Genomic DNA, 22,509 nt, shown 5'->3' with positions numbered 1-22,509 from the left:
CGAATAAAACCATTTATAGCCATTTGAAAAAAGTTGAAATGGTTTCCCGCCCTTTTATTGATGCGTTTTTGGCTTTATTGTCAAAGGTGTGAATATAGAATCACTTAAAAGGGTGTGGAAATTAATCAGTGCACCCAGGGGATTCGAATAAAACCATTTATAGCCATTTGAAAAAGTTGAAACGGTTTCCCGCCCTTGTTTGGGCCCTTTTTTGATGTGTTTTTGGCTTTATTGTCAAAGGTGTGAATATGGAATAAATTAAAAGGGTGTGGAAATTAATCAGTGCAGCCAGGGGATTCGAATAAATCCATTTATATCCATTTGAAAAAGTTGAAATGGTTTGCCGCCCTTTTTTGGTCCCTTTTTTGATGGATTTTTGGCTTTATTGTCAAAGGTGTGAATATAGAATTATTTAAAAGGGTGTGGAAATTAATCAGTGCACCCAGGGGATTCGAATAAAACCATTTATAGCCGTTTGAAAAAGTTGAAATGGTTTCCCGCCCTTGTTTGGGCCCTTTTTGATGGGTTTTTGGCTTTATTGTCAAAGGTGTGAATATAGAATCACTTAAAAGGGTGTGGAAATTAATCAGTGCACCCAGGGGATTCGAATAAAACCATTTATAATCATTTGAAAAAGTTGAAATGGTTTGCCGTCCTTGTTTGGGGCCTTTTTTGATGTGTTTTTGGCTATTTTGTCAAAGGTGTGAATATGGAATCACTTAAAAGGGTGTGGAAATTAATCAGTGCACCCAGGGGATTCGAATAAAACCATTTATAGCCATTTGAAAAAGTTGAAATGGCTTCCCGCCCTTTTTTTGTCCCTTTTTTGATGGGTTTTTCGCTTTATTGTCAAAGGTATGAATATAGAATAACTTAAAAGGGTGTGGAAATTAATCAGTGCACCCAGGGGATTCGAAAGCAACCATTTATATCCGTTTGAAAAAGTTGAAATGGTTTCCCGCCCTTGTTTGGGCCCTTTTTGATGGGTTTTTGGTTTTATTGTCAAAAGTGTGAAAATAGAATCACTTAAAAGGGTTTGGAAATTAATCAGTGCACCCAGGGGATGCGAAAAAATCCATTTATAACCATTTGAAAAAGTTGAAATGGTTTCCCGCCCTTGTTTGGCCCTTTTTTACGGGTTTTTGGTTTTACTGTCAAAGGTGTGAATATAGAATCACTTAAAAGGGTGTGGAAATTAATTAGTGCACCCAGGGGAATATAATAAAACCATTTATAGGCATTTGAAAAAGTTGAAATGGTTTCCCGCCCTTGTTTGGGCCCTTTTTGATGGGTTTTTGGCTTTATTGTCAAAGGTGTGAATATGGAAACTATTAAAAGGGGTTGGAAATTAATCAGTGCACCCAGGGGATTCGAGTAAATTGATTTATACCCATTTGAAAAAGTTGAAATGGTTTCCCGCCCTTGTTTGGGCCCTTTTTGACGGGTTTGTGGCTTTATTGCCAAAGGTGTGAATATAGAATCACTTAAAAGGTAGTGGAAATTAATAAGTGCACCCAGTGGATTAGAATAAAACCATTTAAAGCCATTTGAAAAAGTTGAAATGGTTTCCCGCCCTTTTTTGGTCCCTTTTTTGATGCGTTTTTGGCTTTATAGTCAAAGGTGTGAATATAGAATCACTTAAAAGGGTGTGGAAAGTAATCAGTGCACCCAGGGGATTCGAATAAAACCATTTATAGTCATTTGAAAAAGTTGAAATGGTTTCCCGCCCTTTTTTGGTCCCTTTTTTGATGGGTTTTTGGCTTTATTGTCAAAGTTGTGAATTTAGAATCACTTAAAGGGTGTGGAAATTAATCAGTGCACCCAGTGGATTCGAGTAAATTCATTTATACCCATTTGAAAAAGTTGAAATGGTTTCCCGCCCTTGTTTGGGCCCTTTTTTGATGGGTTTTTGGCTTTATAGTCAAAGGTGTGAATATAGAATCACTTAAAAGGGTGTGGAAATTAATCAGTGCACCCAGGGGATTCGAATAAAACCATTTATAGCCATTTGAAAAAGTTGAAAGGGTTTCCCGCCCTTGTTTGGGCCCTTTTTTGATGTGTTTTTGGCTTTATTGTCAAAGGAGTGAATATGGAATCACTTAAAAGGGTGTGGAAATTAATCAGTGCACCCAGGGGATTCGAAGAAAACCATTTATATCCATTTGAAAAAGTTGAAATGGTTTCCCGCCCTTTTTTGGTCCCTTTTGTGATGGGTTTTTGGCTTTATTGTCAAAGGTGTGAGTTTAGAATCACTTAAAGGGTGTGGAAATTAATCAGTGCACCCAGAGGATTCGAGTAAAACCATTTATAGCCATTTGAAAAAGTTGAAATGGTTTCCCGCCCTTGTTTGGGCCCTTTTTTGATGGGTTTTTGGCTTTATTGTCAAAGGTGTGAATATAGAATCACTTAAAAGGGTGTGGAAATTAATCAGTGCACCCAGGGGATTCGAATAAAACCATTTATAGCCATTTGAAAAAGTTGAAATGGTTTGCCGCCCTTGTTTGGGCCCTTTTTTGATGGGTTTTTGGCTTTATTGTCAAAGGTGTGAATATGGAATCACTTAAAAGGGTGTGGAAATTAATCAGTGCACCCAGGGGATTCGAATAAAACCATTTATAGCCATTTGAAAAAGTTGAAATGGTTTCCATCCCTTTTTTGGTCCCTTTTCTGATGGCTTCTTGGCTTTATTGTCAAAGGTGTGAATTTAGTATCACTTAAAGGGTGTGGAAATTAATCAGTGCACCCAGGGGATTCGAATAAAACCATTGATAGCCGTTTTAAAAATGCTATAACCATTTAAAGCCATTTAAAACCATTTATAACCATTTATAGCCGTTTGGTTTCCCGCCCTTGTTTGGGGCCTTTTTTGACGTGTTTTTGGCTATTTTGTCAAAGGTGTGAATATAGAATCACTTAAAAGGGTGTGGAAATTAATAAGTGCACCCAGGGGATTCGAATAAAACCATTTATAGCCATTTGAAAAAAGTTGAAATGGTTTCCCGCCCTTTTTTTGATGCGTTTTTGGCTTTATTGTCAAAGGTGTGAATATAGAATCACTTAAAAGGGTGTGGAAATTAATCAGTGCACCCAGGGGATTCGAATAAAACCATTTATAGCCATTTGAAAAAGTTGAAACGGTTTCCCGCCCTTGTTTGGGCCCTTTTTTGATGTGTTTTTGACTTTATTGTCAAAGGTGTGAATATGGAATAAATTAAAAGGGTGTGGAAATTAATCAGTGCAGCCAGGGGATTCGAATAAATCCATTTATATCCATTTGAAAAAGTTGAAATGGTTTGCCGCCCTTTTTTGGTCCCTTTTTTGATGGATTATTGGCTTTATTGTCAAAGGTGTGAATATAGAATTATTTAAAAGGGTGTGGAAATTAATCAGTGCACCCAGGGGATTCGAATAAAACCATTTATAGCCGTTTGAAAAAGTTGAAATGGTTTCCCGCCCTTGTTTGGGCCCTTTTTGATGGGTTTTTGGCTTTATTGTCAAAGGTGTGAATATAGAATCACTTAAAAGGGTGTGGAAATTAATCAGTGCACCCAGGGGATTCGAATAAAACCATTTATAATCATTTGAAAAAGTTGAAATGGTTTGCCGTCCTTGTTTGGGGCCTTTTTTGATGTGTTTTTGGCTATTTTGTCAAAGGTGTGAATATGGAATCACTTAAAAGGGTGTGGAAATTAATCAGTGCACCCAGGGGATTCGAATAAAACCATTTATAGCCATTTGAAAAAGTTGAAATGGCTTCCCGCCCTTTTTTTGTCCCTTTTTTGATGGGTTTTTCGCTTTATTGTCAAAGGTATGAATATAGAATAACTTAAAAGGGTGTGGAAATTAATCAGTGCACCCAGGGGATTCGAAAGCAACCATTTATATCCGTTTGAAAAAGTTGAAATGGTTTCCCGCCCTTGTTTGGGCCCTTTTTGATGGGTTTTTGGCTTTATTGTCAAAGGTGTGAAAATAGAATCACTTAAAAGGGTTTGGAAATTAATCAGTGCACCCAGGGGATGCGAAAAAATCCATTGATAACCATTTGAAAAAGTTGAAATAGTTTCCCGCCCTTGTTTGGCCCTTTTTTACGGGTTTTTGGTTTTACTGTCAAAGGTGTGAATATAGAATCACTTAAAAGGGTGTGGAAATTAATTAGTGCACCCAGGGGAATATAATAAAACCATTTATAGGCATTTGAAAAAGTTGAAATGGTTTCCCGCCCTTGTTTGGGCCCTTTTTTGATGGATTTTTGGCTTTATTGTCAAAGGTGTGAATATAGAATTACTTAAAAGGGTGTGGAAATTAATCAGTGCACCCAGGGGATTCGAATAAAACCATTTATATCCATTTGAAAAAGTTGAAATGGTTTCCCGCCCTTGTTTGGGCCCTTTTTTGATGGATTTTTGGCTTTATTGTCAAAGGTGAGAATATAGAATTACTTAAAAGGGTGTGGAAATTAATCAGTGCACCCAGTGGATTCGAATAAAACCATATAAAGCCATTTGAAAAAGTTGAAATGGTTTCCCGCCCTTTTTTGGTTCCTTTTTTGATGCGTTTTTGGCTTTATTGTCAAAGGTGTGAATATAGAATCACTTAAAAGGGTGTGGAAATTAATCAGTGCACCCAGGGGATTCGAAAAAAAAACATTTATAGCCATTTGAAAAAGTTGAAATGGTTTGCCGCCCTTTTTTGGTCCCTATTTTTATGGATTTTTGGCTTTATTGTCAAAGGTGTGAATATAGAATCACTTAAAAGGGTGTGGAAATTAATAAGTGCACCCATTGGATTCGAATAAAACCATTTAAAACCATTTGAAAAGGTTGAAATGGTTTCGCGACCTTTTTTGGTCAATTTTTTGATGCGTTTTTGGCTTTATTGTCAAAGGTGTGAATATAGAATCACTTAAAAGGGTGTGGAAATTAATCAGTGCACCCAGGGGATTCGAATAAAACCATTTATAGCCATTTGAAAAAGTTGAAATGGTTTCCCGCCCTTTTTTGGTCCCTTTTTTGATGCGTTTTTGGCTTTATTGTCAAAGGTGTGAATATAGAATCACTTAAAAGGGTGTGGAAATTAATCAGTGCACCCAGGGGATTCGAAAAAAAACATTTATAGCGATTTGAAAAAGTTGAAATGGTTTGCCGCCCTTTTTTGGTCCCTATTTTTATGGATTTTTGGCTTTATTGTCAAAGGTGTGAATATAGAATCACTTAAAAGGGTGTGGAAATTAATAAGTGCACCCATTGGATTCGAATAAAACCATTTAAAGCCATTTGAAAAGGTTGAAATGGTTTCCCGACCTTTTTTGGTCAATTTTTTGATGCGTTTTTGGCTTTATTTTCAAAGGTGTGAATATAGAATCACTTAAAAGGGTGTGGAAATTAATCAGTGCACCCAGGGGATTCGAATAAAACCATTAATAGCCATTTGAAAAAGTTGAAAGGGTTTCCCGCCCTTGTTTGGGCCCTTTTTTGATGTGTTTTTGGCTTTATTGTCAAAGGAGTGAATATGGAATCACTTAAAAGGGTGTGGAAATTAATCAGTGCACCCAGTGGATTAGAATAAAACCATTTAAAGCCATTTGAAAAAGTTGAAATGGTTTCCCGCCCTATTTTGGTCCCCTTTTTGATGCGTTTTTGGCTTTATTGTCAAAGGTGTGAATATAGAATCACTTAAAAGGGTGTGGAAATTAATCAGTGCACCCAGAGGATTCGAGTAAAACCATTTATAGCCATTTGAAAAAGTTGAAAAGGTTTCCCGCCCTTGTTTGGGCCCTTTTTTGATGGGTTTTTGGCTTTATTGTCAAAGGTGTGAATATAGAATCACTTAAAAGGGTGTGGAAATTAATCAGTGCACCCAGTGGATTCGAATAAAACCATATAAAGCCATTTGAAAAAGTTGAAATGGTTTCCCGCCCTTTTTTGGTTCCTTTTTTGATGCGTTTTTGGCTTTATTGTCAAAGGTGTGAATATAGAATCACTTAAAAGGGTGTGGAAATTAATCAGTGCACCCAGGGGATTCGAAAAAAAAACATTTATAGCCATTTGAAAAAGTTGAAATGGTTTGCCGCCCTTTTTTGGTCCCTATTTTTATGGATTTTTGGCTTTATTGTCAAAGGTGTGAATATAGAATCACTTAAAAGGGTGTGGAAATTAATAAGTGCACCCATTGGATTCGAATAAAACCATTTAAAACCATTTGAAAAGGTTGAAATGGTTTCCCGACCTTTTTTGGTCAATTTTTTGATGCGTTTTTGGCTTTATTGTCAAAGGTGTGAATATAGAATCACTTAAAAGGGTGTGGAAATTAATCAGTGCACCCAGGGGATTCGAATAAAACCATTTATAGCCATTTGAAAAAGTTGAAATGGTTTCCCGCCCTTTTTTGGTCCCTTTTTTGATGCGTTTTTGGCTTTATTGTCAAAGGTGTGAATATAGAATCACTTAAAAGGGTGTGGAAATTAATCAGTGCACCCAGGGGATTCGAAAAAAAACATTTATAGCCATTTGAAAAAGTTGAAATGGTTTGCCGCCCTTTTTTGGTCCCTATTTTTATGGATTTTTGGCTTTATTGTCAAAGGTGTGAATATAGAATCACTTAAAAGGGTGTGGAAATTAATAAGTGCACCCATTGGATTCGAATAAAACCATTTAAAGCCATTTGAAAAGGTTGAAATGGTTTCCCGACCTTTTTTGGTCAATTTTTTGATGCGTTTTTGGCTTTATTTTCAAAGGTGTGAATATAGAATCACTTAAAAGGGTGTGGAAATTAATCAGTGCACCCAGGGGATTCGAATAAAACCATTTATAGCCATTTGAAAAAGTTGAAAGGGTTTCCCGCCCTTGTTTGGGCCCTTTTTTGATGTGTTTTTGGCTTTATTGTCAAAGGAGTGAATATGGAATCACTTAAAAGGGTGTGGAAATTAATCAGTGCACCCAGTGGATTAGAATAAAACCATTTAAAGCCATTTGAAAAAGTTGAAATGGTTTCCCGCCCTATTTTGGTCCCCTTTTTGATGCGTTTTTGGCTTTATTGTCAAAGGTGTGAATATAGAATCACTTAAAAGGGTGTGGAAATTAATCAGTGCACCCAGAGGATTCGAGTAAAACCATTTATAGCCATTTGAAAAAGTTGAAAAGGTTTCCCGCCCTTGTTTGGGCCCTTTTTTGATGGGTTTTTGGCTTTATTGTCAAAGGTGTGAATATAGAATCACTTAAAAGGGTGTGGAAATTAATCAGTGCACCAAGGGGATTCGAATAAAACCATTTATAGCCATTTGAAAAAAATGGAATGGTTTGCTGCCCTTGTTTGTGGCCTTTTTTGATGTGTTTTCGGCTATTTTGTCAAAGGTGTGAATATGGAATCACTTAAAAGGGTGTGGAAATTAATCAGTGCACCCAGGGGAATCGAATAAAACCATTTATAGGCATTTGAAAAAGTTGAAATGGTTTCCCGCCCTTGTTTGGGCCCTTTTTGACGGGTTTGTGGCTTTATTGCCAAAGGTGTGAATATAGAATCACTTAAAAGGTAGTGGAAGTTAATAAGTGCACCCAGTGGATTAGAATAAAACCATTTAAAGCCATTTGAAAAAGTTGAAATGGTTTCCCGCCCTTTTTTGGCCCTTTTTTTGATGCGTTTTTGGCTTTATAGTCAAAGGTGTGAATATAGAATCACTTAAAAGGGTGTGGAAATTAATCAGTGCACCCAGGGGATTCGAATAAAACCATTTATAGCCATTTGAAAAAGTTGAAATGGTTTCCCGCCCTTTTTTGGTCCCTTTTTTGATGGGCTTTTGGCTTTATTGTCAAAGTTGTGAATTTAGAATCACTTAAAGGGTGTGGAAATTAATCAGTGCACCCAGGGGATTCGAATAAAACCATTTATAGCCGTTTGAAAAAGTTGAAATGGTTTCCCGCCCTTGTTTGGGCCCTTTTTGATGGGTTTTTGGCTTTATTGTCAAAGGTGTGAATATAGAATCACTTAAAAGGGTGTGGAAATTAATCAGTGCACCCAGGGGATTCGAATAAAACCATTTTTAATCATTTGAAAAAGTTGAAATGGTTTGGTGCCCTTGTTTGGGGCCTTGTTTGATGTGTTTTTGGCTATTTTGTCAAAGGTGTGAATATGGAATCACTTAAAAGGGTGTGGAAATTAATCAGTGCACCCAGGGGATTCGAATAAAACCATTTATAGCCATTTGAAAAAGTTGAAAGGGTTTCCCGCCCTTATTTGGGCCCTTTTTGATGGGTTTTTGGCTTTATTGTCAAAGGTGTGAAAATAGAATCACTTTAAAGGGTTCGGAAATTAAGCAGTGCACCCAGGGGATGCGAAAAAATCCATTTATAGCCATTTGAAAAAGTTGAAATGGTTTCCCGCCCTTGTTTGGCCCTTTTTTACGGGTTTTTGGTTTTACTGTCAAAGGTGTGAATATAGAATCACTTAAAAGGGTGTGGAAATTAATTAGTGCACCCAGGGGAATATAATAAAACCATTTATAGGCATTTGAAAAAGTTGAAATGGTTCCCCGCCCTTGTTTGGGCCTTTTTTGATGGGTTTTAGGCTTTATTGTCAAAGGTGTGAATATGGAAACTATTAAAAGGGGTTGGAAATTAATCAGTGCACCCAGGGGATTCGAATAAAATCATTTAAAGCTATTTGAAAAAGTTGAAATGGTTTCCCGCCCTTGTTTGGGCCCTTTTTGACGGGTTTGTGGCTTTATTGCCAAAGGTGTGAATATAGAATCACTTAAAAGGTAGTGGAAATTAATAAGTGCACCCAGTGGATTAGAATAAAACCATTTAAAGCCATTAGAAAAAGTTGAAATGGTTTCCCGCCCTTTTTTGGTCCCTTTTTTGATGCGTTTTTGGCTTTATAGTCAAAGGTGTGAATATAGAATCACTTAAAAGGGTGTGGAAAGTAATCAGTGCACCCAGGGGATTCGAATAAAACCATTTATAGCCATTTGAAAAAGTTGAAATGGTTTCCCGCCCTGTTTTGGTCCCTTTTTTGATGGGTTTTTGGCTTTATTGTCAAAGGTGTGAGTTTAGAATCACTTAAAGGGTGTGGAAATTAATCAGTGCACCCAGGGAATTCGAATAAAACCATTTATAGCCATTTGAAAAAAGTTGAAATGGTTTCCCGCCCTTTTATTGATGCGTTTTGGCTTTATTGTCAAAGGTGTGAATATAGAATCACTTAAAAGGGTGTGGAAATTAATCAGTGCACCCAGGGGATTCGAATAAAACCATTTATAGCCATTTGAAAAAGTTGAAACGGTTTCCCGCCCTTGTTTGGGCCCTTTTTTGATGTGTTTTTGGCTTTATTGTCAAAGGTGTGAATATGGAATAAATTAAAAGGGTGTGGAAATTAATCAGTGCAGCCAGGGGATTCGAATAAATCCATTTATATCCATTTGAAAAAGTTGAAACGGTTTGCCGCCCTTTTTTGGTCCCTTTTTTGATGGATTTTTGGCTTTATTGTCAAAGGTGTGAATATAGAATTACTTAAAAGGGTGTGGAAATTAATCAGTGCACCCAGGGGATTCGAATAAAACCATTTATAGCCGTTTGAAAAAGTTGAAATGGTTTCACGCCCTTGTTTGGGCCCTTTTTGATGGGTTTTTGGCTTTATTGTCAAAGGTGTGAATATAGAATCACTTAAAAGGGTGTGGAAATTAATCAGTGCACCCAGGGGATTCGAATAAAACCATTTATAATCATTTGAAAAAGTTGAAATGGTTTGCTGCCCTTGTTTGGGGCCTTTTTTGATGTGTTTTTGGCTATTTTGTCAAAGGTGTGAATATGGAATCACTTAAAAGGGTGTGGAAATTAATCAGTGCACCCAGGGGATTCGAATAAAACCATTTATAGCCATTTGAAAAAGTTGAAATGGCTTCCCGCCCTTTTTTTGTCCCTTTTTTGATGGGTTTTTCGCTTTATTGTCAAAGGTATGAATATAGAATAACTTAAAAGGGTGTGGAAATTAATCAGTGCACCCAGGGGATTCGAAAGCAACCATTTATATCCGTTTGAGAAAGTTGAAATGGTTTCCCGCCCTTGTTTGGGCCCTTTTTGATGGGTTTTTGGCTTTATTGTCAAAGGTGTGAAAATAGAATCACTTTAAAGGGTTTGGAAATTAATCAGTGCACCCAGGGGATGCGAAAAAATCCATTTATAGCCATTTGAAAAAGTTGAAATGGTTTCCCGCCCTTGTTTGGCCCTTTTTTACGGGTTTTTGGTTTTACTGTCAAAGGTGTGAATATAGAATCACTTAAAAGGGTGTGGAAATTAATTAGTGCACCCAGGGGAATATAATAAAACCATTTATAGGCATTTGAAAAAGTTGAAATGGTTCCCCGCCCTTGTTTGGGCCTTTTTTGATGGGTTTTAGGCTTTATTGTCAAAGGTGTGAATATGGAAACTATTAAAAGGGGTTGGAAATTAATCAGTGCACCCAGGGGATTCGAATAAAATCATTTAAAGCTATTTGAAAAAGTTGAAATGGTTTCCCGCCCTTGTTTGGGCCCTTTTTGACGGGTTTGTGGCTTTATTGCCAAGGGTGTGAATATAGAATCACTTAAAAGGTAGTGGAAATTAATAAGTGCACCCAGTGGATTAGAATAAAACCATATAAAGCCATTTGAAAAAGTTGAAATGGTTTCCCGCCCTTTTTTGGTCCCTTTTTTGATGCGTTTTTGGCTTTATAGTCAAAGGTGTGAATATAGAATCACTTAAAAGGGTGTGGAAAGTAATCAGTGCACCCAGGGGATTCGAATAAAACCATTTATAGCCATTTGAAAAAGTTGAAATGGTTTCCCGCCCTTTTTTGGTCCCTTTTTTGATGGGTTTTTGGCTTTATTGTCAAAGTTGTGAATATGGAATCACTTAAAAGGGTGTGGAAATTAATCAGTGCACCCAGGGGATTCGAATAAAACCATTTATATCCATTTGAAAAAGTTGAAATGGTTTCCCGCCCTTTTTTGGTCCCTTTTTTGATGGGTTTTTGGCTTTATTGTCAGAGGTGTGAGTTTAGAATCACTTAAAGGGTGTGGAAATTAATCAGTGCACCCAGAGGATTCGAGTAAAACCATTTATAGCCATTTGAAAAAGTTGAAATGGTTTCCCGCCCTTGTTTGGGCCCTTTTTTGATGGGTTTTTGGCTTTATTGTCAAAGGTGTGAATATAGAATCACTTAAAAGGGTGTGGAAATTAATCAGTGCACCCAGGGGATTCGAATAAAACCATTTATAGCCATTTGAAAAAGTTGAAATGGTTTGCCGCCCTTGTTTGGGCCCTTTTTTGATGGGTTTTTGGCTTTATTGTCAAAGGTGTGAATATGGAATCACTTAAAAGGGTGTGGAAATTAATCAGTGAACCCAGGGGATTCGAATAACATCATTTATAGCCATTTGAAAAAGTTGAAATGGTTTTCCGCCCTTGTTTGGGGCCTTTTTTGATGTGTTTTGGGCTATTTTGTCAAAGGTGTGAATATGGAATCACTTAAAAGGGTGTGGAGATTAATCAGTGCACCCAGGGGGTTCGAATAAAACCATTTATAGCCATTTGAAAAAGTTGAAATGGTTTCCATCCCTTTTTTGGTCCCTTTTCTGATGGCTTCTTGGCTTTATTGTCAAAGGTGTGAATTTAGTATCACTTAAAGGGTGTGGAAATTAATCAGTGCACCCAGGGGATTCGAATAAAACCATTTATAGCCATTTGAAAAAGTTGAAATGGTTTGCCGCCCTTGTTTGGGGCCTTTTTTGATGTGTTTTGGGCTATTTTGTCAAAGGTGTGAATATGGAATCACTTAAAAGGGTGTGGAGATTAATCAGTGCACCCAGGGGGTTCGAATAAAACCATTTATAGCCATTTGAAAAAGTTGAAATGGTTTCCATCCCTTTTTTGGTCCCTTTTTTGATGTGTTTTTGGCTTTATTGTCAAAGGTGTGAATATAGAATTACTTAAAAGGGTGTGGAAATTAATCAGTGCACCCAGGGGATTCGAATAAAACCATTTATAGCCGTTTGAAAAAGTTGAAACGGTTTCCCGCTCTTGTTTGGGCCCTTTTTTGATGTGTTTTTGGCTTTATTGTCAAAGGTGTGAATATGGAATAAATTAAAAGGGTGTGGAAATTAATCAGTGCACCCAGGGGATTCGAATAAAACCATTTATATCCATTTGAAAAAGTTGAAATGGTTTGCCGCCCTTTTTTGGTCCCTTTTTTGATGGATTTTTGGCTTTATTGTCAAAGGTGTGAATATAGAATTACTTAAAAGGATGTGGAAATTAATCAGTGCACCCAGGGGATTCGAATAAAACCATTTATAGCCGTTTGAAAAAGTTGAAATGGTTTGCCGCCCTTGTTTGGGGCCTTTTTTGATGTGTTTTTGGCTATTTTGTCAAAGGTGTGAATATGGAATCACTTAAAAGGGTGTGGGAATTAATCAGTGCACCCAGGGGATTCGAATAAAACCATTTATAGCCATTTGAAAAAGTTGAAATGGCTTCCCGCCCTTTTGTGTCCCTTTTTTGATGGGTTTTTCGCTTTATTGTCAAAGGTATGAATATAGAATAACTTAAAAGGGTGTGGAAATTAATCAGTGCACCCAGAGGATTCGAAAGCAACCATTTATAGCCGTTTGAAAAAGTTGAAATGAGTTCCCGCCCTTGTTTGGGCCCTTTTTGATGGGTTTTTGGCTTTATTGTCAAAGGTGTGAAAATAGAATCACTTTAAAGGGTTTGGAAATTAATCAGTGCACCCAGGGGATGCGAATAAATCCATTTATAGCCATTTGAAAAAGTTGAAATGGTTTCCCGCCCTTGTTTGGCCCTTTTTTACGGGTTTTTGGTTTTACTGTCAAAGGTGTGAATATAGAATCACTTAAAAGGGTGTGGAAATTAATTAGTGCACCCAGGGGAATATAATAAAACCGTTTATAGGCATTTGAAAAAATTGAAATGGTTTCCCGCCCTTGTTTGGGCCTTTTTTGATGGGTTTTAGGCTTTATTGTCAAAGGTGTGAATATGGAAACTATTAAAAGGGGTTTCCCGCCCTTTTTTGGTCCCTTTTTTAATGGGTTTTTGGCTTTATTGTCAAAGGTGTGAATTTAGAATCACTTAAAGGGTGTGGAAATTAATCAGTGCACCCAGGGGATTCGAGTAAAACCATTTATAGCCATTTGAAAAAGTTTAAACAGTTTCCCGCCTTTGTTTGGGCCCTTTTTTGATGGGTTTTTGGCCTTATTGTCAAAGGTGTGAATATAGAATCACTTAAAAGGGTGTGGAAATTAATTAGTGCACCCAGGGGATTCGAATAAAACCATTTATAGCCATTTGACAAAGTTGAAATGGTTTGCCGCCCTTGTTTGGGGCCTTTTTTGATGTGTTTTTGGCTATTTTGTCAAAGGTGTGAATATAGAATCACTTAAAAGGGTGTGGAAATTAATAAGTGCACCCAGGGGATTCGAATAAAACCATTTATAGCCATTTGAAAAAGTTGAAAGGGTTTCCCGCCCTTTTTTGGTCCCTTTTTTGATGCGTTTTTGGCTTTATTGTCAAAGGTGTGAATATAGAATCACTTAAAAGGGTGTTGAAATTAATCAGTGCACCCAGGGGATTCGAATAAAACCATTTATAGCCATTTGAAAAAGTTGAAAGGGTTTCCCGTCCTTGTTTGGGCCCTTTTTTGATGTGTTTTTGCTTTATTGTCAAAGGTGTGAATATGGAATCACTTAAAAGGGTGTGGAAATTAATCAGTGCAGCCCGGGGATTAGAATAAAACCATTTATTGCCTTTTGAAAAAGTTGAAATGGTTTCCCGCTCTTTTTTGGTCCTTTTTTTGATGGGTTTTTGGCTTTCCAGTGACAGGTGCATTAGTGCTTTATTTTGACATAAACACTTTGTGGTATGCAAGTCTTATACAAGAATTGAAAAAGGCCGAACACCACTAAAATCTCTATAACAGCATTGAAATTTTTGTTCAGAAATTAAGACCCTATTAAGAACCTAATTAGCCTAAATTTGCTTTAATAACCCTTTACGTAAGAACCTGCTTAGGCTATCTAAAAAAAACAATAATTTCGTACTCGCGGGTTTTTACTCTACTTTTCAGAAACTTTAAATGAACAGTCATTTTTTTTGTTACAAAAAAAAACTTACTTTTCGCTGAAAATCGTGAAAATTTTATAAGCGCCCAGCCTCGAATAAGCGCCCACTCTCACGGTCCAAAAATTTAATAAGCGTTCAGGACGCTTAATCGAATAAATACGGTACTTACTCTGATGAAATCGAACATTCGTGGAGGAAAAACAAATATATGAACAGTGTGGTCGCGCGTGATGACAAGTGTACCGCTGACTGAACCGGCAGGCTCAAAACTAGAAATCCAAGATGGCGGGGAATAGCGGCTGTTTATTTCCAGTTAAATTTATATCATGTAAACTGGCTGAGAGAACTTTCCTCCCGTGAACTTTGAACAGCTCTTTGAATGACTTTATTGACAACCTTTTTATACCTTTCACAAAGTATGAACCACGATGGATTGGCTGAGGTCAGCGCGCCTCAAAGCAACAGTACACATGTCAACTGAGATCGAAGTGCAGCAAGGAAGAACGAAATCTTCAGAAGAAAGCATCTAAGTGTAGATAAGTGGCCATGGCATGTATGTAGCATTACTTTCTTGTTTCTTAACTTTGATGTGCCTAGATGTTGGTTTGAGCGAGCTTGTGAAGAAAATCTTTGGCTGTTGTATTTACATTTGCTATCACAACATTGCCAAATTAAGAAGCTTATATGGCTCTGAAAATGCTCCGAAAAATGCCCTAGGTGCCTTTTCTTTGCCAATAGTTTGATTGTTATCGATAGATTTATGCTTGATTAGCTATTTTGTACCCATTTTGTGCCAAATTGAGTAAATAAATGGCTTCTGTGTTCGATGAATTTTGATGAAATAGCAAGAAATCAAGTCACGTGTGTTTAGTTCCTCAGTACGAATAAAATATATTAGTCCCCAAACATTTTGTGCCATTTTTGTGAAGTTAAATCATGGATTTCATTACCCATGTAAGAATAATGTATATAAGTTCTTGCTCATGAGAGATATTTGGCACTAATTGAAGGCTATTTCCAGCAGTACGAAATGTGTACCTTCCACAAGACTGTTTGAGGAGAATAAATCAAATCGGACGGTTGAAGTAAATTATTGTACTTAAAGCCTAATAACCACAGAATATAATGCCGTTAATTGTATTTTCAGAAGTCTTTTTTTCTTGTGGAACTGGTCATTCAAAGTCAGCTAATTAAATATGCATAAATTAGTGAAAAATGGCCAATTTTGCAAAAGGTGCCATAACTCCAAGGGAATAAAATATTTTGAGCTAATGTTTTGCCACAGTGAACAGCTCACCATACCCAACATTAATGCTAAGTTTGGGCGAAATCGGTGATTTGAGCTGTATCACCTGTTGCCTGTATCTGCCCTGTTCTCTCATGGACGTACCTTGCTGCTCTGAATTCGAATTTGGTTCGACGGTTGGTTCGACGAATTATGTTCGACGTTTCACCCAACCGTCAAGCTTTACCGTGTTTGGGTCAACCCAAATTGCAGTTGAGTTCGTCTCATGTGAAGTTCGTCGTTTGCCTGGGCCTTACAGTACTCTACTAAGAAAAGCAACAAACGCACTCTATTGTTGTTACTATATTGGTTTTGTCCTTGAGTTTAATCTGAACTAAGAAAACAAATATTGTTTTCAATTTAAAACTAAACATAACTAGGTATACCACGCTTACTACAAGTAATAGGAAAAAGGCGGAGAATTTCGTGAAGAAGAGAAAAACTCATTGGAATAGGGGCGCTTATTAAAAACACGTTCAGGTGGGAGCTTACTAGAAATTGAAGCTATCAGCAGTCAAAAATGTTGTGTTAGAGAGTATTTATCAGTAAAGTGGAGAGGAATTGAAGTTTCGGCAATTTGAAATGACTTTTATTTTACTGTTCTCTACTTTATCACTAATTAAACAGTAAGATAAAGCGAAACCCGCACAGTGGCTTCTTTCTTTACAATTTGTTTAATTGCAAATTCACTGCAAGGATCCTTTTCTTACTTTACATCTTATCCGCATCTCACATATGAATTCTTTCATGCACTTTTCATTATTCTATTACCTTCACGAGAATATCTGAACCATAATTGACCTTGCTTCCAAAGTGGAATAGGAGAAAACTCATTGAACTAAGGGCGTTTATTAAAAACACATTAAAATGGAGGCTACCTAGAAATTATAGGTATGGCCAGTCACAAGCGTTGTATTAAAGAGTTTTATCTGTTAAATGGAAAGGAATTGCCATTAAAGACTTACTTTACTCTTCTTTCCCTTATCGTTTATTAAACAGTAACACAAAGCAACACCCGACAGTATTGTTATGACTATGTTGGTTTTGACTTTAAGTTTTACAATTTTAATAAGTGGGAGTTGACAAGTTGTGTGCCCGGCTAATCACAATCTTTGCTATCTGAATTATGACACCAGAAACGGTGACAACATTGTTCATGAGCCGTGAACACACAGCATGAGAAAAAGGTTTGGTGAAAACTGGCTCAGTAACAGAACACCTTGCCTGGCTAACAGAAAGGTAACAAAGTATTTAGTTTCAAATCCTGCCTATAGCTACCATACACTTGATGCGGAGTTATCCCAGCCTTTTTCTGGTTTTATCGTCTGAAACAATGATCGTTGTGTTTTGTTAATTTTTTCTGCTGCAAATCGTATCACTTACAATTGTCTTGTTGTACATGTGTCGGTGAGGTTAAGTTGTTATTTTTATTCAATGTCGTTGTAACAGAAGAAATCTTGTTGCAAACGACGACAATATGTCAGTACCTCTATTATAACTTTCATTGTAAGTAGGATATTCCTTCATTGCGAGGACGTGATATTGGTATTTACAACTTTCTTAAGTTTAACATATTGTAACTTATTTTTTTCAGAGGAATTTAGTTTTTTTAATGTAAAATATGAGAAATTTCTTTAACAGGTGACAAAATGAAGTGCAGTTCACTGCTTATTATTTCAGTGTTAGTGGTGTTCCCTATACAAGGTACGTGTAAACGTAACAACAACCCAAGAAAAATAAGAATCAATTTAAACCCTGGTGTCGTGACTTTGGGCCCGGACGCACTGGGCAAATTTTTGTTTATTTTGCTAAAAAATCTGTCACCAGTTCCGGGAGACAAGTGCGCCCGGTGATTTTCAGATCTACCAAATTTTGTCAAGCCTTACCAAACTTCAAAGGCGCCGTCGTCCTGCCTCGGAGCAGGACCAATTTTTGTCAAGCGTCAAATCTGACAGATTTTTCAATTAACACGCCTTAATCTATAGGAAAACGTCAAGCAAGTATTTTTGATCTCGCTTTGCAGATTTCCGCCAAAATATTTTATTTTTTCTCGACAGTTCGACGTGGAGGACGGCAAAGATTATAATGACCATCTACTCCATACAACAACTATAATATATATATGGTTCGCAAATCTTCTTTCCATTACACCTCCGGTATGCAAGTACTCCTGGCTTGGCACAATTTTCAAACCGCCCGAGTACAAGTACCGCTGCTGATCAAAATCAAAACGCGGCGAGTCAAGACTATTGAATTGTACTAAAAGCGAAAAATACGGCTCTTATCGGCCGGAAAGTAAGACTCTTTTTAGCGAACGGAAAGTTATCGAAGGTGTACAGTTTTAACATGATTGACACTTTGTGGTTAACAAATAATTTGGTGTTTTCAAGTGCGTCCACGATTGCCGAATTCAAAATTTGGTAGAGACAAAATTTGTCGAGATTTTTGGTAGAGCCAAACAAATTTTGTCAGTCCAGTGCGTCCGGGCCCTTCTTCATCACCTAAATGTCAAGAAGGTAACGACCACCCACTGATTTTAACAGCGAGAGTTGATGTTAAAAAAATTAAAGGAGATATACCAAGGTATTTTCCTTCATTCATTTTCTAATTACTTTTAATTTGAAGAAAACCTCAAAGCAATAGTTTTGTAACTGAGAAAACCACAAAGGATGGTTTCGTGGGTTAAGAAAGACGAACTTGGAAAACAATTTGCCAGTTTATTTAAGATGTGTTGTCCGTGACGAAGCTCCTTAAACGACCACCCACAACTTCGCACAAAAGTGAGAACCTAGACCAGTTGCTTCAAAATATTTCAAGTAAAAAGCTAACAGTATTTTGAAATGTTTTAAAGAGCTGTATAGAAACCCATTTATTTGATACTTCTAAGGTACGAAAGAAAAACCACACGGGTCGACTATATTTTAGAATCTGCGAGTGAAAAGGTTGTCTGCTTGTGGCTAGGATTTTATATACACCTATTGGTCAAGGTCTCTTTTACTTCACGGTACTTTTTTTATATTTTAAGTCATTTGAATACTAAAGCACAAATTTCCGAAACAAAAAAAAAAAACAATTTCTCTTTATTCTGTGCTCTTGTGTATTATATACCTTCTTGGACACAGAGGCGATTAAAGATACAAAGATATATCTAAAGAAATTAAATATGATTCGTTGTAGTTTCTGTTACTTTAAAAAATTAATGTGATTTGACAAGATTTGTGTCAAGCGTAGCAAAACTTGTTCTTTCTGAAACAAACAACGAGTGCGATTTAAGTCAAGTTTTACATCAACCATCGACACTACATGTTTGTCCCGAAACTTAAGCCTAAAACAAGTTATCAAGTAACATGATTTACCGTTTGTGAAACTAAAGTCCACGGTTTTTCGACTAGCAGAACTTTTTCTATTTAGGTCTCATATCTTAAAAACTCTACTTAGTCTACTAAGCCTCCCTTGCTCTTTAGTTAGTGTCTCCCCCCCCCCCCCCCCGCGGGGACGTAAAAGTTAACTTCCCTTTATGAAGAACACAATTATTTCAAAATATTCTTCCACGGTATTTACTCTTTTTTCATGTTTTTTTTTTAATGGACGTTCTATCAAACAGCTACAAACATTGCATTACAGTCCACTCTCTCTTATTCTTTAATGTTCTAGATGATTTATGCTTTCGTCCCAAAGTTCTGAAAGAAATAATCTGTTTAAACTCATATGTATTTAACGCAGCTTTTTGTTAATAAGGTCATTGTTTGATCTATCAGTTTTACTCCAATTTAAATTTGTATCGGATTTTGTTTTTTTCTCCTTAAACATGCTGTGGTTTAAATTTACTTTTGGTTTAAAATTTCTCAAACCAGTTTGGTTTCGATTTTTCATTGTCTCCTATTCATTATCAATCTGAAACAAGCAACAGTTGACAGGCAACTGTTAGTCCCATATTCTATGTCAAGTACAAGGCACTACTATAGAGTGGTTCTCGCGTTGTTTGTGGATTTGTTTTATTTGCATTGCTTCATTTTCTTGATTTCGTTCCCGTGTTCAGGGAGTTCTGGAAGGAAGCGGAAAGTTGTACAACAAGACAACGAAGAAGACATAACTGACATTCTAACAAGCGAAGGAGAAGAGGGCTGGCTTGAAAAGGTTCTACAAAAGGTACAGCATAAAGCCATAAACCTTATTCAGAACATTTCCACTTTAAGAAATGTTTTGACAGGAGAATAACCAATAACCAATAATCCATTCAAGGCTCGAATTAAAGTCACGTGGTGACTGAGCATTGCTATAGTCGCCGGATTTAAATGAAGCCAACAATCTAATTAGTATACGTAATTGGACTACATGCTGTCCAATTTGGAAATAATTTGATGAAAAAAATTCCGAGGGCAGCCAAATTTGGATTTTTTTTCATCAAATTATTTCCAAATTGGACAAGCATGTAGTCCGGTTACATATTAATTATATAGCTTGTAGTCAGTCAATCCAGCGTAAACAATAAACTTATGTCCAGAACGGGAAAAACATTCAACAATAGTAGGCATAACACAGCACATGCAACTCACTCAAAGCATTGTCTTCACAAATAAAACTTTTATTCACCTGAGTTTGCGAAGCTTGCTGCAAAGTGAGTGAAAACACTGCATCAATCAATGAAAGTCGTAAACAAAGTGTCCGAAGAGCGTAACAACTTCTTGAATCTGACAAACTCCTTTCCACTATCCTTTTTCTTTTTCCCCCTCTTTTTTTTTCTTATTTTTGCAAAAAAAACGACAAAGAATTGCATCTAGCTCATGGCGATGAATATCTGACAGATTTCTTGTTTCGCTTCGCTGCACTTACGTTCACCCAAGTTTTGTACTATTGGAGGTGTTTTGCTCTTGGTTTTTGCTTCTTAGTGTAGCTAGCTCCTCTTCTGACAACGTAGAAAATTTCTCTTTGTTGTTACTATTGCAGAAAAGCTCAAAAAGAATGGAAAAACGTGGCAAACTTGCCTCTGAATTCCGCCATTGCGACAAGTTTACAATGCGACAAGTTTACAGGGCTAACGCTATGCTTTGTGCTAATTGGCTATTTGGCGATTTGATTGGCTGAGACAAAACTGTTCAATTTTTCTTAAATTGGACAGTTTGTGCATTTTAACTGAAAGTCCTAATTGAAACTATCCAAATTTAAGGTGACTCGATCAAAATAAACGGGCGGTCCGTCCCACATTCACCCGCGCACGCACGGCGCGGACAACCGCCCCTCATCTTCCGAACGCTCCACCAACCCACCCCAAGTTCGCCGCGACAAATAACACCGGCCCGGAAAGCAAATATTGCGGCATTGTGTCCGCACGCGTCAATTCCTACAGTGGGGGGGCGGTCCTCTGGTGGGGCGCGGGGGTGGTACTAAGTAAAATGTAGTCTGTTTGTATTCGCAGTCTTATGGGTCTGACTGACGGCCGGGGCGGCCAAACATAGGGGTACGCACCCCTATCCATGTGTGATTCTTATCTCATCAATCGGCATGCATAGCGTCAGCTGTAGAATTCAAACGACAACATGGCCGTGTTCAATAAGAGTTGGAGTAGTGCTTTTTTCATTTAAAACTCTGCAGCTCCGAACGGGTGCACAATGTGTGATGCTCATTTTGGTCCGGTTGTTTTGGAATTCGTACGGTTATATGTTAGAAACGAATGGCGACTTTCCTAATTGACGCAAATGGTGAGTTTATAGTATTGCTCAAACTTTCCTCAGCTGTGTGATTTGGAGCTATCAACTATGAACTTTCTTTGTCTTCGTTGTCGGCGTGTGGAGCGCTGGAGCTCCCGGTTTGCTCGGATTAACTTTTGATGATCAATTGTATCGGGTTTCTGTTCCAACGATTTCTCGAAACTTGGAGTCATATAGATGTTAAATAAGCTAATTGCAGTAGTTTAAACGAAATCTAGCGCTCAGTCTGTAATACAGTTATCCAAATAGGTGTGTTCAATAAAGTAACATCGCGCAAACTACGATAATACATCGACATATTGACGTGCGTATTATGCTTCGATAAATTTCGAGTAAAATGCGAAAGTTTGAAGGAAATCGAGTCAGAATGGTGAAGTTATTAGACATTTTTGACGACATACAGCCCGTCATTTATTTCGATCGAGTCACCTTAATCCCAAATTGGGCAGTTCTCAGAAATTAAGGAAAAATAGCTGCGCTGACAATATAGGATTTACCGACAGCTATATAATTACGTTTAATATTGCCGGTTGTGTTAAACGGCTTGCAAAATATACTGTAATTACGGTGCGGTAAATCTGTACTAGCTGAAAAGCCTAACAGGAAATCATGTGTCTGTACCCGAAGAGGCTTGTGAAGGCCGGGGAAGCTTCTCGCCTAATTGAGCACGATCATTTTACCCGGCAATCGATAAATCGGTATGACCAAATTCTTCTAGGTAGTCTACGTTATGTTTTGATCATATTACTTCTTTTATGCATCTCCAGGCAAAAGCGAAACACGGGAAGAAACAGTCGTCCAAGAATGGAACAGCCCAGGACAAGTTCCACGACAATTCCCGTGAGTAATTGACTGATATGAAAATAGATAGACTGACCGAGAGACAAACAGATATAGAGATCTACCTACAGACAGCCAGACAGCCAGACAGACAGACAGACAGACAGACAGACAGACAGACAGACGGACGGAGAGACAAACAGACAAATTGACTAAGTAGGTTACTAACTGATACAGCGATTAATGGAGATCAATTCTATTCTTCATCCACACTTAAAAGAACGTCGAGGCTGGAATTGAACGCATTTTAACAACCTGCTTAGAACATACCCCAGGCTAACAGTTAGATGAGTATAAGAATTTAGTAACGTCATGTTGCGTTGTGAGCCTCTGGTTATCGAGAATTGGTTGTCGCGACATCCTGGATTGTCTGCGACACCAGATCAAAGAGAGTAGGTCGCGCAAGCATGTCAAAAGCATCCTGATACACCACATTACGGCGAAAAATGCACTTTGATAAGTTTCCTGGCTACGTCCGCATCGATTTACTGAAATACTATAACACTGACTGGTTATGTGGAAACAACAAAACAGTTGTCAAAGGACGGAAAACTTAAAGACGAAACTTGCA

At 37.4% G+C, this 22,509-nt stretch overlaps 2 protein-coding genes across 4 annotated transcripts in view; both read left to right on the top strand.

Moving 5' to 3' along the window:
* Window positions 1-22,509, top strand: part of LOC144661116 (toxin CrTX-A-like) — a 285,950-nt gene that overhangs the window by 239,900 nt on the left and 23,541 nt on the right. The gene's annotated exons all lie outside the window — the stretch shown is intronic.
* The window catches only part of LOC144661103 (uncharacterized), a 249,438-nt gene that overhangs the window by 224,363 nt on the left and 2,566 nt on the right, over window positions 1-22,509 (top strand). Inside the window, exons 1-4 of one of the 3 annotated variants that reach the window (XM_078521807.1) lie at window positions 16,512-16,629; window positions 17,032-17,094; window positions 19,430-19,539; window positions 21,866-21,938. In XM_078521807.1, the coding sequence (XP_078377933.1) occupies window positions 17,040-17,094; window positions 19,430-19,539; window positions 21,866-21,938 (238 nt within the window). In that variant the 5' untranslated portion in view covers window positions 16,512-16,629; window positions 17,032-17,039. Of the gene's footprint in view, window positions 1-16,511; window positions 16,630-17,031; window positions 17,095-17,927; window positions 17,974-19,429; window positions 19,540-21,865; window positions 21,939-22,509 lie in introns of those variants that run through there. The other 2 variants (XM_078521809.1, XM_078521808.1) reach the window with 2 other exon arrangements.

Source organism: Oculina patagonica, chromosome 7 (assembly GCF_052425735.1).
Source record: "Oculina patagonica isolate OP01 chromosome 7, crgOcupat, whole genome shotgun sequence".
NCBI classification, from domain to species: Eukaryota; Metazoa; Cnidaria; class Anthozoa; order Scleractinia; family Oculinidae; genus Oculina; species Oculina patagonica.
The sequence above is the reverse complement of the archived record's forward strand: the minus strand, read 5'-3'. Positions and strand labels throughout refer to the sequence as shown.